Source organism: Periplaneta americana, chromosome 7, assembly GCF_040183065.1.
Source record: "Periplaneta americana isolate PAMFEO1 chromosome 7, P.americana_PAMFEO1_priV1, whole genome shotgun sequence".
In the NCBI taxonomy this organism is placed as follows: Eukaryota; Metazoa; Arthropoda; class Insecta; order Blattodea; family Blattidae; genus Periplaneta; species Periplaneta americana.
Window position 1 is genome coordinate 88,036,655 of NC_091123.1, and position 16,344 is coordinate 88,052,998.

Below are 16,344 nucleotides of genomic sequence, written 5' to 3' on the forward strand. Positions count from 1 at the left end.
CTTTAGCCCCATATTATAAGGCGACTTTATCAAAGGGTTAAACTGTGGCCTATTAAACTCCAGTGAGGCACTTCTGGCAACCACTAAACCAGGGATGCAAAAGTGTGCTACAATTGTGTCGGGAACACGTGACTCATCCCTTTCTTCACCCTCACACGTCATTGGTTATGATAGGGGAGAGGAAATGTGTATTCAGTGTGCTTGCGGACATCACAGATACGTAATTCAAGGCCCGGGGATTGTGGATGGGGAACGAACTCTTTCCCCATGCTCTTCCTCAGTTCTGCAACCCTGCACTAAACAAAGCTAAGCACCCAATCGAACTGACTTGGAAATGTTTCTAGCCTCAAGAAAGCGCTCAATGAATTTATAATGAACTGTCTACTTAAATTCACAACCCATACAGTGAAAAGACCATCAGATACATCGAATTATGCTATTTAAGAAAATTCTATCATGCATAATAGTTTCGAATGAAGTTCGAAAAAGTAAGCCACAAAGAATGTACAAAGTCATTTTCAAATGCCTGTTAGTCCCTAATTTGGAAGGCATTTTAAATATGAATTTTCATTTTCTTCTCTTTTTATTTTTTTCTCCCCGAGAGTGTGTCGGCAACATTATTTTATTTAAACTGTAATAAGCTTTGTGGGAAAATATAAGCAAAATAACTGTCTTATGTTAGATTACTTCAGTCATGAAACTAATATTTTATTTATTCATTTAAGGCAGAAATAATTGAACAGATTGGCTTAGGGTAATTTAGAACGATTTTTATTAGTGTAATTAGTAGGGGGTGGATTTTAGCATATTTACACGTTTTATTCCTTATTTGTAAACCACATGCTACCATTATATAAATGCATTACAAGTTATTTGTAACCAAAGGTCAAGATTTACAGTGCATATACATGCATATTTAAGGGGTTAATGCATATTACAGCTTTTCGCGCATTTACAAATTTCGTTATTTTTTTCTTTTTTAGAGATCTGGTGTTTAAACCAAGTTTAACACGGAAAATCGGGAAAATGGAATACAGAAAAAAACGCAGACATTGAACACTTTTTTATGGCAATCTGACAACATGCAGACAGTGCACTGTTGTCGGCGAATCATTGTGATTATTTCGCGGAAATCAACAAAGCACTCCATAAAAATGCATTGCTGACTCTGAAAATATGTAATATTGAGTTATGATGGATGGAAGTTGAGATTAAAAGAACAGATAATCAAAGCAAGAAGCCGCATTATCTTCTACTTCAAACTGTGGCCGGGAGAAAAAAGATCTTAGTTAATTTTTTGTGAAAATGAGATATTTATAATATAAAAAGGAATAAAGTATTGAAATAAATATTCTTAAGCCCTTTATTCTGTGTGTGCTCGATTCAAAAAGTACTTAGACATTTGGTAACGCTCTATAAATCCAGTCAGGAGTCTTATTTGACTTTAACCGTTTTGCCAGATTGTAGAGAATTGTTTCCGCTTTCAGAATATATCAAATTCTCCTTTTCACAAAAAAATGACTTAAGACCTTCTCTTTCCTCCCGGCCACAGGAACGCTGCAAAATGATCGGCGCGGAAGTTACAGAAAGTTTTGCTAAGACACTTTTGGGTTCGCTAAAATCGAATTTTGCCGTCTGTCAAGAAAATGCTTAATATAAATATGATAATGCAATTTTCTGTGTTTTATTTGCCTACTGGCAAATCAGAATATTTCATTTTATTATGGTGACATGTCAATTAACGTTAGAAAATATTGAATTCAAAAGTTTTTTTCTTGCTTTTGTTTATGATTAACTTTCTGTGCTTAAATTGACGAATTAATGTCTTCAGATCATGTGTCTGGACTATAATAGGCATATGTATTTTAAATTTCTGAATATACAGGATGTATCTCTATATGTGTCCATAAATGTGGGGGCATATTCCTGACACCAAAACATAACAAAATGTTCATATGAACATGGGTCCGCAAACCCTTTGTTAGAGAGTTATATGAAAGGAATGTCCTATAGAGACCCCTGATTATGTAATTAATCTCAAACTTGCATTTTTCCCCTCTTTCTTCATTACAGTTGTCATGACATTTGTTTTATTTGTCTAATTGCCTTTTGTTCTGTTTTGTGTTATTCACAGTAACATTCATCACATCACAAGAGGTTTCAGTGAAAAAAATGACATTTATGACCTAGCAGATAGGAATACGGTAGCAGCACGTCAACTTTATGCAGAAAGGTACCCTGGGAGGCACTTACCTTGTGGAAAAACGTTTGCACGCAAACAAAACAAATGTCGTGACCAACTGTAATGAAGAAAGTGGGAATAATGCAAGTTTGAGGTGAATAAAGGGGCCACTAAAGGAAATTCCTTCCATAACTCCCTAACGAAGGGTTTGCGGACCCATGTTCATATGAACTTTTTGTTATGTTTTGGTGTCAGGAATACGCCCTCACATTTATGGACACATATATAGATACACCCTGTATAAGAATTTCTATACCTCATTTGAGGAACGGAAGTACTGTAATGTTTTTTTTTTAATAACAGCTAGTACTCGTGTGTTAGAACTCTGCAAGTAAATAACATACTGGACAACAATGCAGAAAAAAGAAAAGTGATCCCGGTGTAATGTGTAAACTTAAAGACGAGATTAAATAAAATAATTAGAATTTACATTTCATATGATATCTTGCTTTTACATTTCATATGACATCTTGCTTTTTTAAATAAACAGATAAAGCAAATGTAAAATTGGTCCACCGCTGTGGAGTAATGGTTAACACGTCTGACCATGAAACGAGCGGGCTCAGGTTCAAATCCTGATTGGGACAAGTAACTTGGTTGGGGTTTCTCCGGAGTTTTTCCTCAACCAACTGAGGCAGAATTACTGGGTAATTTTCGGTGTTGGATCTGCGACTCATTACGCCATCATTAATTCACATATCATCATCCATACAATAGCCCGGATTAAGTTCACGGTGCGGCGTGCTGTACTTGTACAAGAGCGCGACCGTTCGGCTACCCAGTCATTCACAGAATAGGATGGCAAGCACAATAAGCCTCAGGCTGCAGTGCAACCTTCAGGTCCCTCCTCCGTACAAAAGGAAAAAAAGTAAAATTATCTGTGTATTTTGTTACAATTTTACTTTCTTTTACAATACCTTTATTAAATGATTATATTCCGATATACTGTACCAAGGTCAAGCTATAACGGGAGAGAAGGTAAATTATGTCCCCCATAATCTCTCTATATGGGGATTTATGGTTTTGCTGTTCTCTCTCCGCCCATGATTGTATTTTATAACAGCTTAGCCACACGAAAATAATTAATTTTGAATTAGTTTTATCAACAATGTCTAACGAAAAATGTGCCGAAAGTGTACTGCTTATCAGTGGATTGAAGGACACGCAACTTTAACAACTCGTGGTGTCTCGATATTCTTATGTAGACTATAATAGAGTAACTATCAATAATAGTAAATTCCTTGAAATAAAATAGTTTTTTTTTTATTTCAATAGTGCATATTTTGTTAATTTTAGTGCATATGTCCTGGTTTTTTTAAACATACGTGCATGCATATTTTGTCATTTTTAGTGCATATGAATCCGCCCCCGAGGTACTGTAATTATATCACTTCCATAGGTAGGCTATGTCCGTTAAACGGGATTTGTATCTGAAAATACTGGGGCTCCTAGCAGTCATTGTTTAGAGCCCATAACTGAAATAGTTGTATCCAAATCAAATTTATATAAATTTTAGAAAACTGAAATTGTTAAATGTAACAACGCTTCCTTAAATTACGAAATGTCGTAAATGCTGGGATTTTAATAAATGGTTTTCCTCCATATGGAGAAAGGAATCTCACGTCCTAGTTTTTTTTAGGGTAGCTCAGTTTCTTTTTTAGAGAAGTTATACACCTTATTTCACATAGTTTCTGCGCTTTAGAAACTACCCCGACTTCTGAATAACCCTATCCTCGGTCGATACAAGACAATTATGTTTTCGAAAGCATGAGAAGGTTCTGGAGCATTTCTCAAACGACACCAGCAATGAAAATAGTAAACCTCACAGAATTAGAGGAGAATGATTTCGTCCTTTTATGCAAAGTCATTGAGCCATCAATTACACCTTCATAAATATTATAATACCTCTTAAAATTTGTTATATAGGAGAAAAGTTATTAATTTTTCTCTAAATACACACTCTTTAAGAGATAGCTCCCCTTATACAAACGTAATCTCAGTTTGTACACGAAACAAATATACCACATGAAACTATTGCACGAAGTTTTATGAAAATCTGTTAAATAGGAGAAAGGTTATTAATTTTTCTCTAAATTCAGCGCCTATAAGAAGTAGTTTCTTTCACACGAACATTATCGGAGTTTGTACACAAAAATACACAACCTATAACTACTATACAACATTTCATGAAAATCTGTTAAGTAGGAGAAAAGTTGTTAATTTTTCTCTAAATACACCTCCTGTAAAGGGAAGTTCCCCTTGTACCAACGTAATCAGAGTTTGTATATGGGTACAAAACAAATGTACTACCTGTAACTACTGTACAAAGTTTAATGAAAATATGTTAAATAGGAGAAAAGTTGTTAATTTTCTCTACATGCGGGTAGTTTCGTTTGTACAAAGTAATCAGAGTTTGTATGCAAAAAATGTACTACTTGTAACTACTCTATAAAGTTACATGATAATCTGTTAAATAGAAGAAACGTTATTACGTCCAGCTAGATTTACATTTTGGACCCTGTGTGTCGCCGACCTTGGCGGCTAAAAGATGTTTCATGAAAATCTGTTAGATACGAGAAAAGTTATTAATTTTTCTCTAAGTACACCCCCCTGTAAGGGGTAGTTCCTCTTCTACCAACGTAATCAGTTTATACACAAAACAAATAGACTACTCGAAACTATTGCACAAAGTTTTATGAAAATATGTTAAATAGGAGAAAAGTTATTAATTTTCCTCTAAATACATTCTTTGTAAGGGGTAGTTCCCCTTGTACCAACGTAATCAGAGTTTGTATACAAAACAAATATACAAACCGAAACTATTGCACAAAGTTTTATGAAAATTTGTTACATAGGAGAAAAGTTATTAATTTTCTTTAGGTGCATCCCATAAGGAGTAATTTCCCTTATAAAAACGTTATCAAAGTTTGTATACAAAACAAATATAGTCTACTACCCGTAACTACTGTACAGAGGTTCATGAATATCTGTTAAATAGGAAAAAAGTTATCAATTTTTTCTAAACGCACCTCCTAGTATAGCGAGTAGTTTCGTTTATGCAGGTACAAACATAATCAGAGTTTGTATACAAAAAAAAAGTACTACTTGTAACTACTGTACAAAGTTACATGATAATCTGTTAAATAGGTGAAAATATATTAATTATATCCAGTTAGATTTACGTTTGGACCACTGCGTGTCGCCGACCTTGGCGGCTAAAAGTCGTCCGTGTGTAAGCAGAAAACGCTGCCGCCAGTCGCAGGGATCGACTGCAAGACAGCGGCTGCAGTCGGGGTCAGCGCTCGTGTGTAAAGCAACTGGCGTTTTCCATTTAAATACATTACCGACTGCATACCCGCGACAAGCCGCTAAGGTCGACTGCAAAAAGCGGCTTGTGTGTAAGGGCCCTAAACCACAATCCGTGGGTTCAACAATGTCGACAGTTTTGGAATAGCCTCGTAATTAGATTATAAATAATAATATTATTATTATAATTATTATTTCCGAACAATAAGCACTTGTGGACACTAATATATTATGAAAAGTAGGCTTATATCAAATTTATGAAAAGTGATTATGTAGAGAAATTATATGTAAAAATAAAAAGGAGAGCTGTTAAAAATAATAATAATGATGATGATGAAATAAGTAACAAAATAAAACCAGTTAATAACAAGTTCATACTCCTAAGCACATTGAAATTACGTTTGACTAAGAATTTCTGGTCAAGAAAAAACTTATCATAATAATATATTTAAAATTTTATTAATTTGTCCTACAGAATAATATCTGTAATATTGACAATTAATATTTGAGGAGAAAATTCGCTCCGGCGCCGGGGATTGAACCCGGGTCCTTGGTTCTACGTACCAAGCGCTCTGACCACTGAGCTACGCCGAATTCAATCCACAGCACCGGATCGAATTATCCTCCATCGGTGTTTCCCTTTGTGGCCTGACTCCAAGTTAGGCATAATACGTTGACGTTTCATGTCTAAGTCAACTGCCATTACACAAGGGGCGCACTCAACTGAGTGACTGACTGGCCGGGATTCCGCAGTTAAGTGCACAGTAATATGCACTGCTAGCTATGAGAATATTAAAGATTTTATTAATTTGTCCTACAGAATAATGTCTGTAATAATGACAATTAATTATCGTAATAAGTTTTAAGTGTAGAAATTAAAGTAATATCAACTAATCATTTAAGAAATTATATTGAAATATCTTACCTCCTTCAGTTTCAAGTGACAAACAGCAGTTAGAAAACAATCTCTCAACTTCTTCAGCTAGGCTCCTGTTTAGTGGATAAAGTGAAGGATAAACCGAATCCATTTGCTCTTCCATCTGTATTTCGAAGTTCCCTACGAAAATCATAAATTGTTAATATGTAGTATATCTATCTCCTGTATACAGAATAAGTTTTACAAAACCTTAGGGACTGTAGAGGAGACAAAAATGAAAAATTCATCTTATAAATATGTTCAATAACATCTTACGACCGAAAGCAACTGTTCGTTATACTAACCAAAATAATATTTTTTACAGTATATCCGCTGATGCCAAAATTCTTATTATGTTACACAGGGTGTTTACAAAAGTAGAGGGAAAATTTAAAAAGTCATTTCCCAACATGTAGAGATGAATTAGGTTATGTGAGCAATGGCCCGGAAATGTTTAGTTTCTGAGTTAACCTCCAGTAAACCTCCAGTAAGATCATTACAGAGATGGACTCCATTATTTCGTGACTAGGACATGCAGATGAAAATTTCCATTCGACTATTAATTCTATCAATAGAGTTTTTCCCCCATATTAAGCATCTGCATCATTTCGTCATCATTACATAGCATTCCCCGAGGCACGGAGGGGGCTGGTCTAAGGACGAGGGAGGGGGGGAGTTGCCTGCTTTAAACCTGGGAATGCAGCGAACCTTAGTGTAGTCAGCCGCATGCCCATAGCCTGCTTATTGTATTTGAGAGGGGTGGGCATCATAAATTTGGGTGGGGACAGACAAGAGTCACATTTTCTTTCCCTTGAAATCTTGCTTGGAACTCCCAGCTGCAATAATCCAACATTGAATAAAATACAGTACTTTTCAAGTGTTGCGCTTCACTCTCAAAAGATGGCTCAAAATTCACACTTGCATCAATACTGTCTTGATACTTTTGGGATACTGTATGACTGCGTTTCCTTCATTGTGATGTGGTTAATTCTAGTTTAGGTTTTTTTAAAAAGTTTATGAAAAAAGGCCGAGTTATTAAAAAAACCGAGACTTTATATCTCTTTAAGCAATCCAACTGCTTCCATTTTATGACTTCCAAAGTTATCATATGCTGGTGACAAACTGTGAAAAGAGTAGAAAAAATGCTTTTTCTCAGACTTCATAACTCGAAGTAATTGGAGGTGACCTGTGTCATTAACCTTTCCAAAGTTTAGCATTCATAATTTCAGCACTACGACTTTTTTTTCAGAACACATATAACTGTTCACATATATCAAATAATAAAATTGGAGCAATCCCTGAATTGATCAGGGACTGCTCCAGTTCTATGAACAGTAACCAAAAGAAGCTGGTGACTGAAGCAATGAAGAAATATAATGTGGCGATTGAGAGCTCTTGAAATTAAAACTTGGACACATCCAGACCTACTTATCATCACTGACGCACCATCATATGAGGGTACAATTATTTGGTCTAAATTCAATCCTACTTTTCTTAGTGTCTCCAAAATATTACCATCTATATTCTCTTCGTCTTAAGATTTAAGCCCTAAAACAGCAGTATACCTTTCTGTAGGCTTCATGTTAAACATATGTCGAAAAGCAATTGCCAGATCTTCAACATCACCCAATATTGAAACAAAGGCACTGTTTTTAATTCTGTCCATTGTTGTTTCGACAAGTGTGTCAGCCATTACAAGAATTATTTCATTTTGAAGGTTTAGGCTAGTGTATTTGGCATTTTGAATTGTATATGTTGCTATTTCAGCAAATCTTTTATCTTTATTTATTGAAAATTAAAAAAGCTATAAAAAGAAACCACTGCAATCGTTGCCCAACATTCCTCATCTTCTATCATCTCTTAATGACAGCTGATTAGACATTAGAAACTGAACAACATCGACAATAGAACGAATGTAAATTGCTCTTTCCTACTATGTTATAAATGGATAATTTTTCCCGTTTTTTCTCCTTTTCTCTAAAAGTTTACTTAAAGCATTTTTTTGAGACTATAACATTGCATACTTGGAAAACCATTTTCCTTTCTCTAATGCACATTTCCATATAATAGTTTTATTGAATTTGGAATTCCCAAGAAACTAGTTCGATTAAATTAAAATGTATCTCTGTGAAACGTAGAGCAGAATCCGTATAGTTTCTATCATATACTTTTCCAATTCATTGTGGGCTAAAGCAAGGAGAAGCACTATCACCTTTACTTTTCAACTTTGCTCTAGACCTAGATTATGCCATTAGGAAAGTACAGGAAAACCGGGAGGTTTTGGAATTGAACGGATTACATCAGTTGCTTGTTTATGCCGATGACATGAATATATTTGAAGAAAATCCACAAAAGATTAGGGAAAACACGTGAATTTTACTTGAAGTAAGTAAATAGACGATTTGGAAGTTAATCCCGAAAAGACAAAGTATATGATTACGTCTCATGACCAGAACATAGTACGAAATGGAAATATAAAAATTGGAAATTTATCTTTTGAAAAGGTGGAAAAGTTCAAATCTTCGAGCAACAGTAACAAATATAAATGACACTCCAGAGAAAATTAAACGCAGAATAAATATAGGAATAGTCTTATTATTCGGTTGAGAAGCTTTGGTCATCTAGTCTACTCTCAAAAAACCTGGAAGTTAGAATTTATAAAACAGTTATATTACGGGTCTTCTGTATGGTTATGAAACTTGGACTCTCACTTTGAGGAACAGAGGCTAAGAGTGTTCGAGAATAAGGTGCTTAGGAAAATATTTGTGGCTAAGAGGGATGAAGTTACGGGAGAATGGAGAAAGTTACACAACGTAGAACTACACACCATATCCTTCATCTAACAAAATTAGGAATAGTAAATCCAGACGTTTCAGATGGGCAGGGCTTGTAGCACGTATGAGGAAATCCAGAAATGTATGGTGTTAGTTGGGAGGCCGGAAAAAAAAATACCTTTGGGGAGGACGCTGTATCAACTACTAGATTAGAGTCGATGAGATTGGTGATAGCAAGATGAGGCAGACGATTCGTTATAGATTACCTGATATTTGCCTTACGGTTGGGAAAAACGCGGAAAAACCCAACCAGGTAATCAGACCAAGTGGGAATCGAACCCACGCCCGAGCGCAACTCCGGATCGGCTGGTAAGCGGCTCAGGTGACAGAGCTATGCGGTGCCGGATTTCTGTATTAATTTGCAATAAACGGTTCGAAGAAATAGGAGTGGAAAAATGACAATACGCCCATATGCCGACATGTGGACAAAATTGAGGAACAGCATTACAATAAAAACAAAATATTGTAGTGGAAAACAACTGAACAACTGAACAGTTTCTGATTGAAGGTATAGAAAATATTAGTCACAGTTCGACTGAGGAAGAGCTCTGATCAGAAGAACCGAGTGAGGAAGAGACAACAGGCCTATCTTGTGTTGAGCAACTTTAATGATTGTGGATAATTAATTTAAAGATAATTAATTGTAGTACAATAATACCATATACTTATAAGTAAAATCATTTACATAATTAACACATTTCGTGTATAATGTTAGCGATTTTTGAGACGGAGTGTACTGCAACATGATAAGAAGGAAGTGTTAGGACAATGCGGTCTGACCTGTGCGACCCAGCTCGTCCGTGTTTCGCCACTAGTGATGAGCAGTCGTAAGAAGTTTGTACAAAAACGTAACCCTTACAGTTCGAGTTGAGACGTAGGTCATGTTAAATTTAACAGCAGTATTACGCAAGAACGGCTTCGCGGAAGGTCCTTCTGAGAATAGGCTGCATTCCCTCGCAATTAAGTATGCGATTTTGTAGCAAGCTAAAACAGCAACTTGATTCCTGGCCTCTAACTTCGTTCCCTTTTTGAAACATTAAAGAAAACTACTGAATCTACAAATAAAAATAAATCAGAGTTAACTTGAAAAACTTTAATACATCGATAAAATATAACATATCAATAACATAGAAAAAATCATCATACAAAATATAATTTTTAAAAAAACCGCTTTCGATTACTTTTGATATTCAGACTTCTCGAAACGTTCTTCCTCTAATTCATCATACTCGTACGTGACAGCATGCCTAGCTTCGTAGTATCTTTCAATATTATATTTTCTTGCTGTAATAATAATGTTATTGTATTATACGATCATTTATTATAGCTATAAAGTATCTGTCGTGCCACGACCTATCAGATCGAGTCTCCTTATCCCTTCTTTTGCTAGATTCACCGTGCTCTGCCATGATGATCCACTTTAAAGGAGCAGTCCGCGATAAAATTAAGTTGGCTTTAATCAAACACGTTTTTCAATCTAAGTAGAATGTAATTTACCGCATGTCAATGCGAGGCATGGTTCTTGAGTTACTGACTCCGCACAAATACTTATGACGTCACAGCCACTGAACTGGTGTGATTGCGTAGTAGGCCGAGAACATCCCGAGTGCAGCGCTTTGTATTAAATAATCTTCTCGCGCCGTAATACACGTAAACAGAATTTCGGACTTCGTTGTGATTGAGTGAATTTATATTTTGCTTTTCATTTAATCATAAAACAGCACATACCAACGTTGTGGTTTTATGTAGGGCATATTTTCTTTTATATGAACGACTTTGAACTACAGTAGACTAAACAGAAGAAATTGTATCGTAATACAGTTTAAAATGCCGTGGTGTTGTGATTTTTCGTGTTCAGAGGGAAGAACAAAAGCACAACATGGAGAAGAGGTATCATTTCATGTATTTCCGAGCAAAGAAAAGTCACCGCAAATATTTAAAACATGGGCGAAGAAAATCAACAGAAAAGATTTTACACCATCGAAAACTGCTGTTGTGTGTTCTAATCATTTCCATGAAATTAATTTTGAAGAATCGTGTCTATTAAAAAGACGTTTAATGAAAGACAATAGAACTTCTTTGAAAATGAAGAAAACTGCTGTCCCTTATTTTTGAAAGGAGAATCTCCCCAAAACAGTTCTAATACTAAGCGCTCCTCTGCTTATAAATGAAAAAAGGTCGTCGAAGAAGTAATAGCAAGTTGCACTGATGCACCTATAGCTGAAAATATTGACGTATGTGTAGTTCTCGATGAGGCTGAAAATTCACAGAAACCTAATATAAACGAAACTGTGCAGTGTGAGATAGGGTGAGAGACGCTAAGAAATGTGTGTGGTGAATCAGATGTGAGTGAGCCATAAACTGACTTAGACAGATCTTTTCAAATAGAAGAAGAAACTTCAAATTCTAATTCATCAGGTATAAGGTACAAATTGTTTGAAAATTTTTCAAAAACTTTACAACTATATTTCATCGGCAAGACAACATTTTATAAAATAATTTCAAAATTAGTAGAACCAACAGTAGGTGTAGTTATTTTCACATTCATGAACAACTTATCAATTCCCTAAAAGATAAAAACGTGTGAATCGCGGTGATGACCAATTTGACTCACCTGGTTACAGTGCAAAATATGTGACTTACAGTGTAATGGACCTCGATTCAGATAATCTTATAGACTTCATAGTTCTGCAAAAGGGCCTAATTGTAGGCAATCTTGAAAAAGCAGCATGCGAAAAAGTTCTAGATCGCCTAAAAGAAAAAATGAACATTATCCTCTCTTTCGGACCGCAATAGAGGAATTAGGAAATTCATAAGGACCAAATATGAATGGTGGACCATCAATTTGACATTTGGCACATTGCAAAAAGCTTATCTAAAAACCTTGAAGCCGCTGCAAAAACATATGAGAAAATACAAATGTGGAAAGACAGCATCATAAATCACTCATGGTGGTTATGTACTACATGTGAAGGTGATTCTGACGACTTAGAAGACAGATTCATTTCTGTATTAAATCATGTTTGTAATATACACGAACAGAGACATATAAAAAATATGCACACATTCACCCATATAATAGCGAGAGGGAATGGATCAAACCTGGACCCAACGATTACAATGCTCTGAATAATGTTGTATGCAACCCTGCCCTTTAAAAGACTTAAAGCAGACTAATCAGTTTTGTCACACCAGCAAACTTGAATCATATCATAACGAGAGTTTGGTTTACATTCCTAAGAGAAAACACTTTCCATATGATGGAATAGTAACAAGAACTATGATTGCGATAGTGGGCCATAATTACAACGTGAAAAGAGATGTAACTGGCTCCAGACTCCAGTACCCTAAAGTCACTAAACGATGGATGGAAAAGAAAACATACAGCAGGAAGGAAAACGCGTGGAGAGAAGATATACAGAGAAATGTGTTGGAAGTAGCTCGTGGTTATCCACTACTGCAATTCGATGATGCACATGTTTTAGAGTTCTCTCAAACAAGCCCCGGTGCCTAAACCGTGCGACTCAACAACTATGGTGCAATAGAATAATATAAACCATGTACTAATTTATTGCTGACGTGAGATAAACACGTATCTGTAGTCCCTTCATAACGAATATTTCACGTCTCACATATATTCACTCACTCAGTGAAGACGTTGACTTAGGTTATAATTGATCAAAATATTAAACCTTTTCAGTTTGAACCCTTATCAGACCCAAGTCGTTCTAATCACAGAATGGAACAGAATGCATTGTACACGGGATTTAAAGTGGGATAGAGTTTGGGTAAGTTATTATTATTATTATTATTATTATTATTATTATTATTATTATTACTATTACAGTATATGCATGTGATAGGTCCTAAGTGAGTTAATAATAACTGACTGTAACATGAATTTGTATTTACTCGGCCTACACTATATGTCAAACGGAACTGTACAATGCAGTCTTATGAAGCGATCAGTGGTTATGACGTCAGAGCTTGCAGTAAGACCTTTAATATTTCACAAACTAAAAGGCGTAGAGAGATGAGACAAACGCCGTTAATCTAAGGATTACTTAGGTAAACATACTATAATGTAATCAAAATTTCGAATTTTATCGCGGACTGCTCCTTTAACAGAAGAAATATTTCCAACTATCGCTCAGTAAAATAAGGTAAATCGGATTACCAAAAAAGGCCAGAAATTGCTCAATTATACAGGGACATCATTTTATTTTTACTAAAATTTCTAATGTGAATGGAACCTTTGGATTAACGGTTGAAAACCGGAAACACCGTTTGCTACCCCCTTCCACGACTGGAGTTCGACGATACTGACGTAAAATATAAACAAATCACTTTACTAGGTATAGGAGGGAAGAAAAGTAGTTTATCCATTTATGTAAACTAGGAAATATCGCGGTTTTGAGTTTGATCATTTTCATTAGGTTTTTGTTTAATCAAAATACAGTACTATATTAACAATAAGTGATTTTACTTACGAACTGAGCTATCCATTCGGACGTATTAATTATGCAGTGTATATTATACTGTCTACAGCACAATAGCGTACAAATTAGAGAACGAAGTTAAATTGAAAAATAATCATAATATGGATATTTAAACACATTGTTGAAAATGGTGGCCGTTCATTTCGATACAGGTTTCAGTTCTTTTGTGCAAATTATCACACTATAGACTATTGTCCCTAATTCCAATTAGCACTTTCGTCCTTCGTACTAGTAACTCATGTTGAAATAATTCCTACTTATAAAAGAGTATCTTACGTACTGTAAATTCAATCTTCACTTCTACCCGATCCGAAAATATAAAATTGCTCAGACATGCTATCTACTGTCCGTCCAAGTGGTTTTGTCGTAGAAGGGAGGGGGGATCACGTGACAATTAATTACTTAACGAGGCCCTTTTATTTACGTTATTTTAAACAGCTCTATAATATTACGTAGAAGTCCAATTTATAACGGAAATTAATATTTTCAGAAAATAGCTAAGACAGTCCAGCCACTAGCCTTTACAGAGCGAAGATCAGAAGCGGATGGGGGAAACCGGAATGCGAAGTAGGCAAACGGATGACAGTACCTGTGCGAAAATATGATTCAATATTGAAAGTTTTTCGTCACTGGAAAACGCGAACACATTTCTGGAACGTATTATACTCACTAACTCAGTACTGTTTACTGTGACCGTAAGGCGACTTTGACTGGATATGCGGCCTTGGTTCTGTGTGGACGATTAGAAGTTTACTAGTAGAGGGGGTGGGTGTGAAGTGCATTCAGAAACTCAGGTACAATAAAAATTGAAGTAAAAATAAAATGATGTTCCTGTACATTTTTAACATTTACACAAATTAACGAACTTCATGAGTAAAAAAAAATAGAAGACTCACCTATCAGATATAAATCATCATCCTCTGTCAGAAAGCTTCAATATTCTTCTGGACTTAGTATGAAAAACAGCATACGGTATATATGTCGACGTCTCAACCCAAACTTCACGTTCAAAATAGCAGAGAGGGTATTTGGTTTAAGTATCTTTCTAAGTTTATTTTTCACTATGTTTTCCTGGCTGAAAATCTGTTTGGCTTCCGCGTTAAAATGCGATAGAGTGAAGACGGAAAATTCTAGCGAGATCAAATCAGACGTCATTTCTTGCCAGAATTTAGGAGTGGATGTCTTATTCGTCCATCAGATGCAGCTGATTTTCCTCCACTGGTTTTCAATTTTGTCGATATTTTCTTCAAAATCCAGCTCTAACATCAAATCAATGATAAACTTTTAGTCAATTAAACAAACTATTTCACACTTAGCAATGCCATTTTGCCAAGTGATGAGCGATCATTGCCTGCAAGTTACAACTAGAATTCAAATTTTTTAAATTATATTTCATTTTACGACGCTCGTAACTGCCGAGGTTATATCAGCGTTATAGGTGTGCCGGAATTTTGTCCCTCAGGAGTTCTTTTACAGGCCAGTAAATTCACTGACATGAGCTTGTCGCATTTAAGCACACTAAAATGTCATCGATCTGGGCCGGAATCAAAGCCTCAAACTCGGACTTAGGCCAGCACTCTACCTACTGCGTCCATCCAGGTAGACAGCTCGAATTCAAATAATGATCCAATGGTTCAGCAGAAAAACAGTAATTCTCCGATATCCTCGCTCCACAGTGAGCCTACGGGAGTCACACGCAGAGGCTAGCAAAGATCTGGCCTTTGGAGGTGACAATACGTGACTCATAGGGTATGTAGTAATTTATGGATCATTGAGAAGAGGAAGGTTAAAGTAATAATAATAATAATAATAATAATAATAATAATAATAATAATAATAATAACAATAATAATAATCGAGGCACGACAACACATAAAGGACCATGACCGACCAGCCGGCTGCAGGCCTCACGTCCACATGGCGAAGCAGAGGTGGATGATCATCCAACCAGAATGGAGGTATCGTGTGGTTAGCACGATAATCTCCTCAGCCGTTATAGCTAGCTTTCGTAACCGGATTTCGCTACCTATCGTAGCTCCCAAGTGAATCACGATGATGGGTAGACACCGATCCCATGCACTGGCCAAAATTTCATGAGAAAATATCTTCCCCAAGAGGACTCGAACCAGTGCGCATTCCGTAACGCAAGTCCTAGGTAGGATGCCTTAGACCAGGGCTTCAGAAATGCTCAAAATTTCACGCGTGCAAATAACCGTGCAACGAGGTAAGGAGTCCTGCCACAGTCTAGTATATACAGTCACGAAGCTTGAGTTGTGAGGGTACTAGGAACAATAGACTGTGCAGGTACTATTTCGCATTGTCTGTAATGAGGCGACAGTAGCGATCCTAGTGGTTAGCAACTATCTATGGATGAGTATTTCCTACGTATTGAGCTTCATGACTATATACTTGAGCTAGACTGTGGCACTGCTGTGAGGTATCCAACCAACGATTATTGCAGTAAGTCTATGAGGATGACGTTTTATATGTATGGAGAAAATCCACAAACGATTAGGGAAAATCGGAAATTTTACTTGAAACAACTAA

The 16,344-nt window shown here is 36.0% G+C and overlaps 1 protein-coding gene across 1 annotated transcript in view; it reads right to left on the reverse strand.

The window, feature by feature from the left end:
* The window catches only part of LOC138702713 (uncharacterized), a 48,673-nt gene that overhangs the window by 15,736 nt on the left and 16,593 nt on the right, over positions 1-16,344 (reverse strand). The window contains exon 2 of the mRNA XM_069830032.1: positions 6,474-6,605. Coding sequence (XP_069686133.1) covers positions 6,474-6,605 — 132 coding nt within the window. The remainder of the gene's footprint in view (positions 1-6,473; positions 6,606-16,344) is intronic.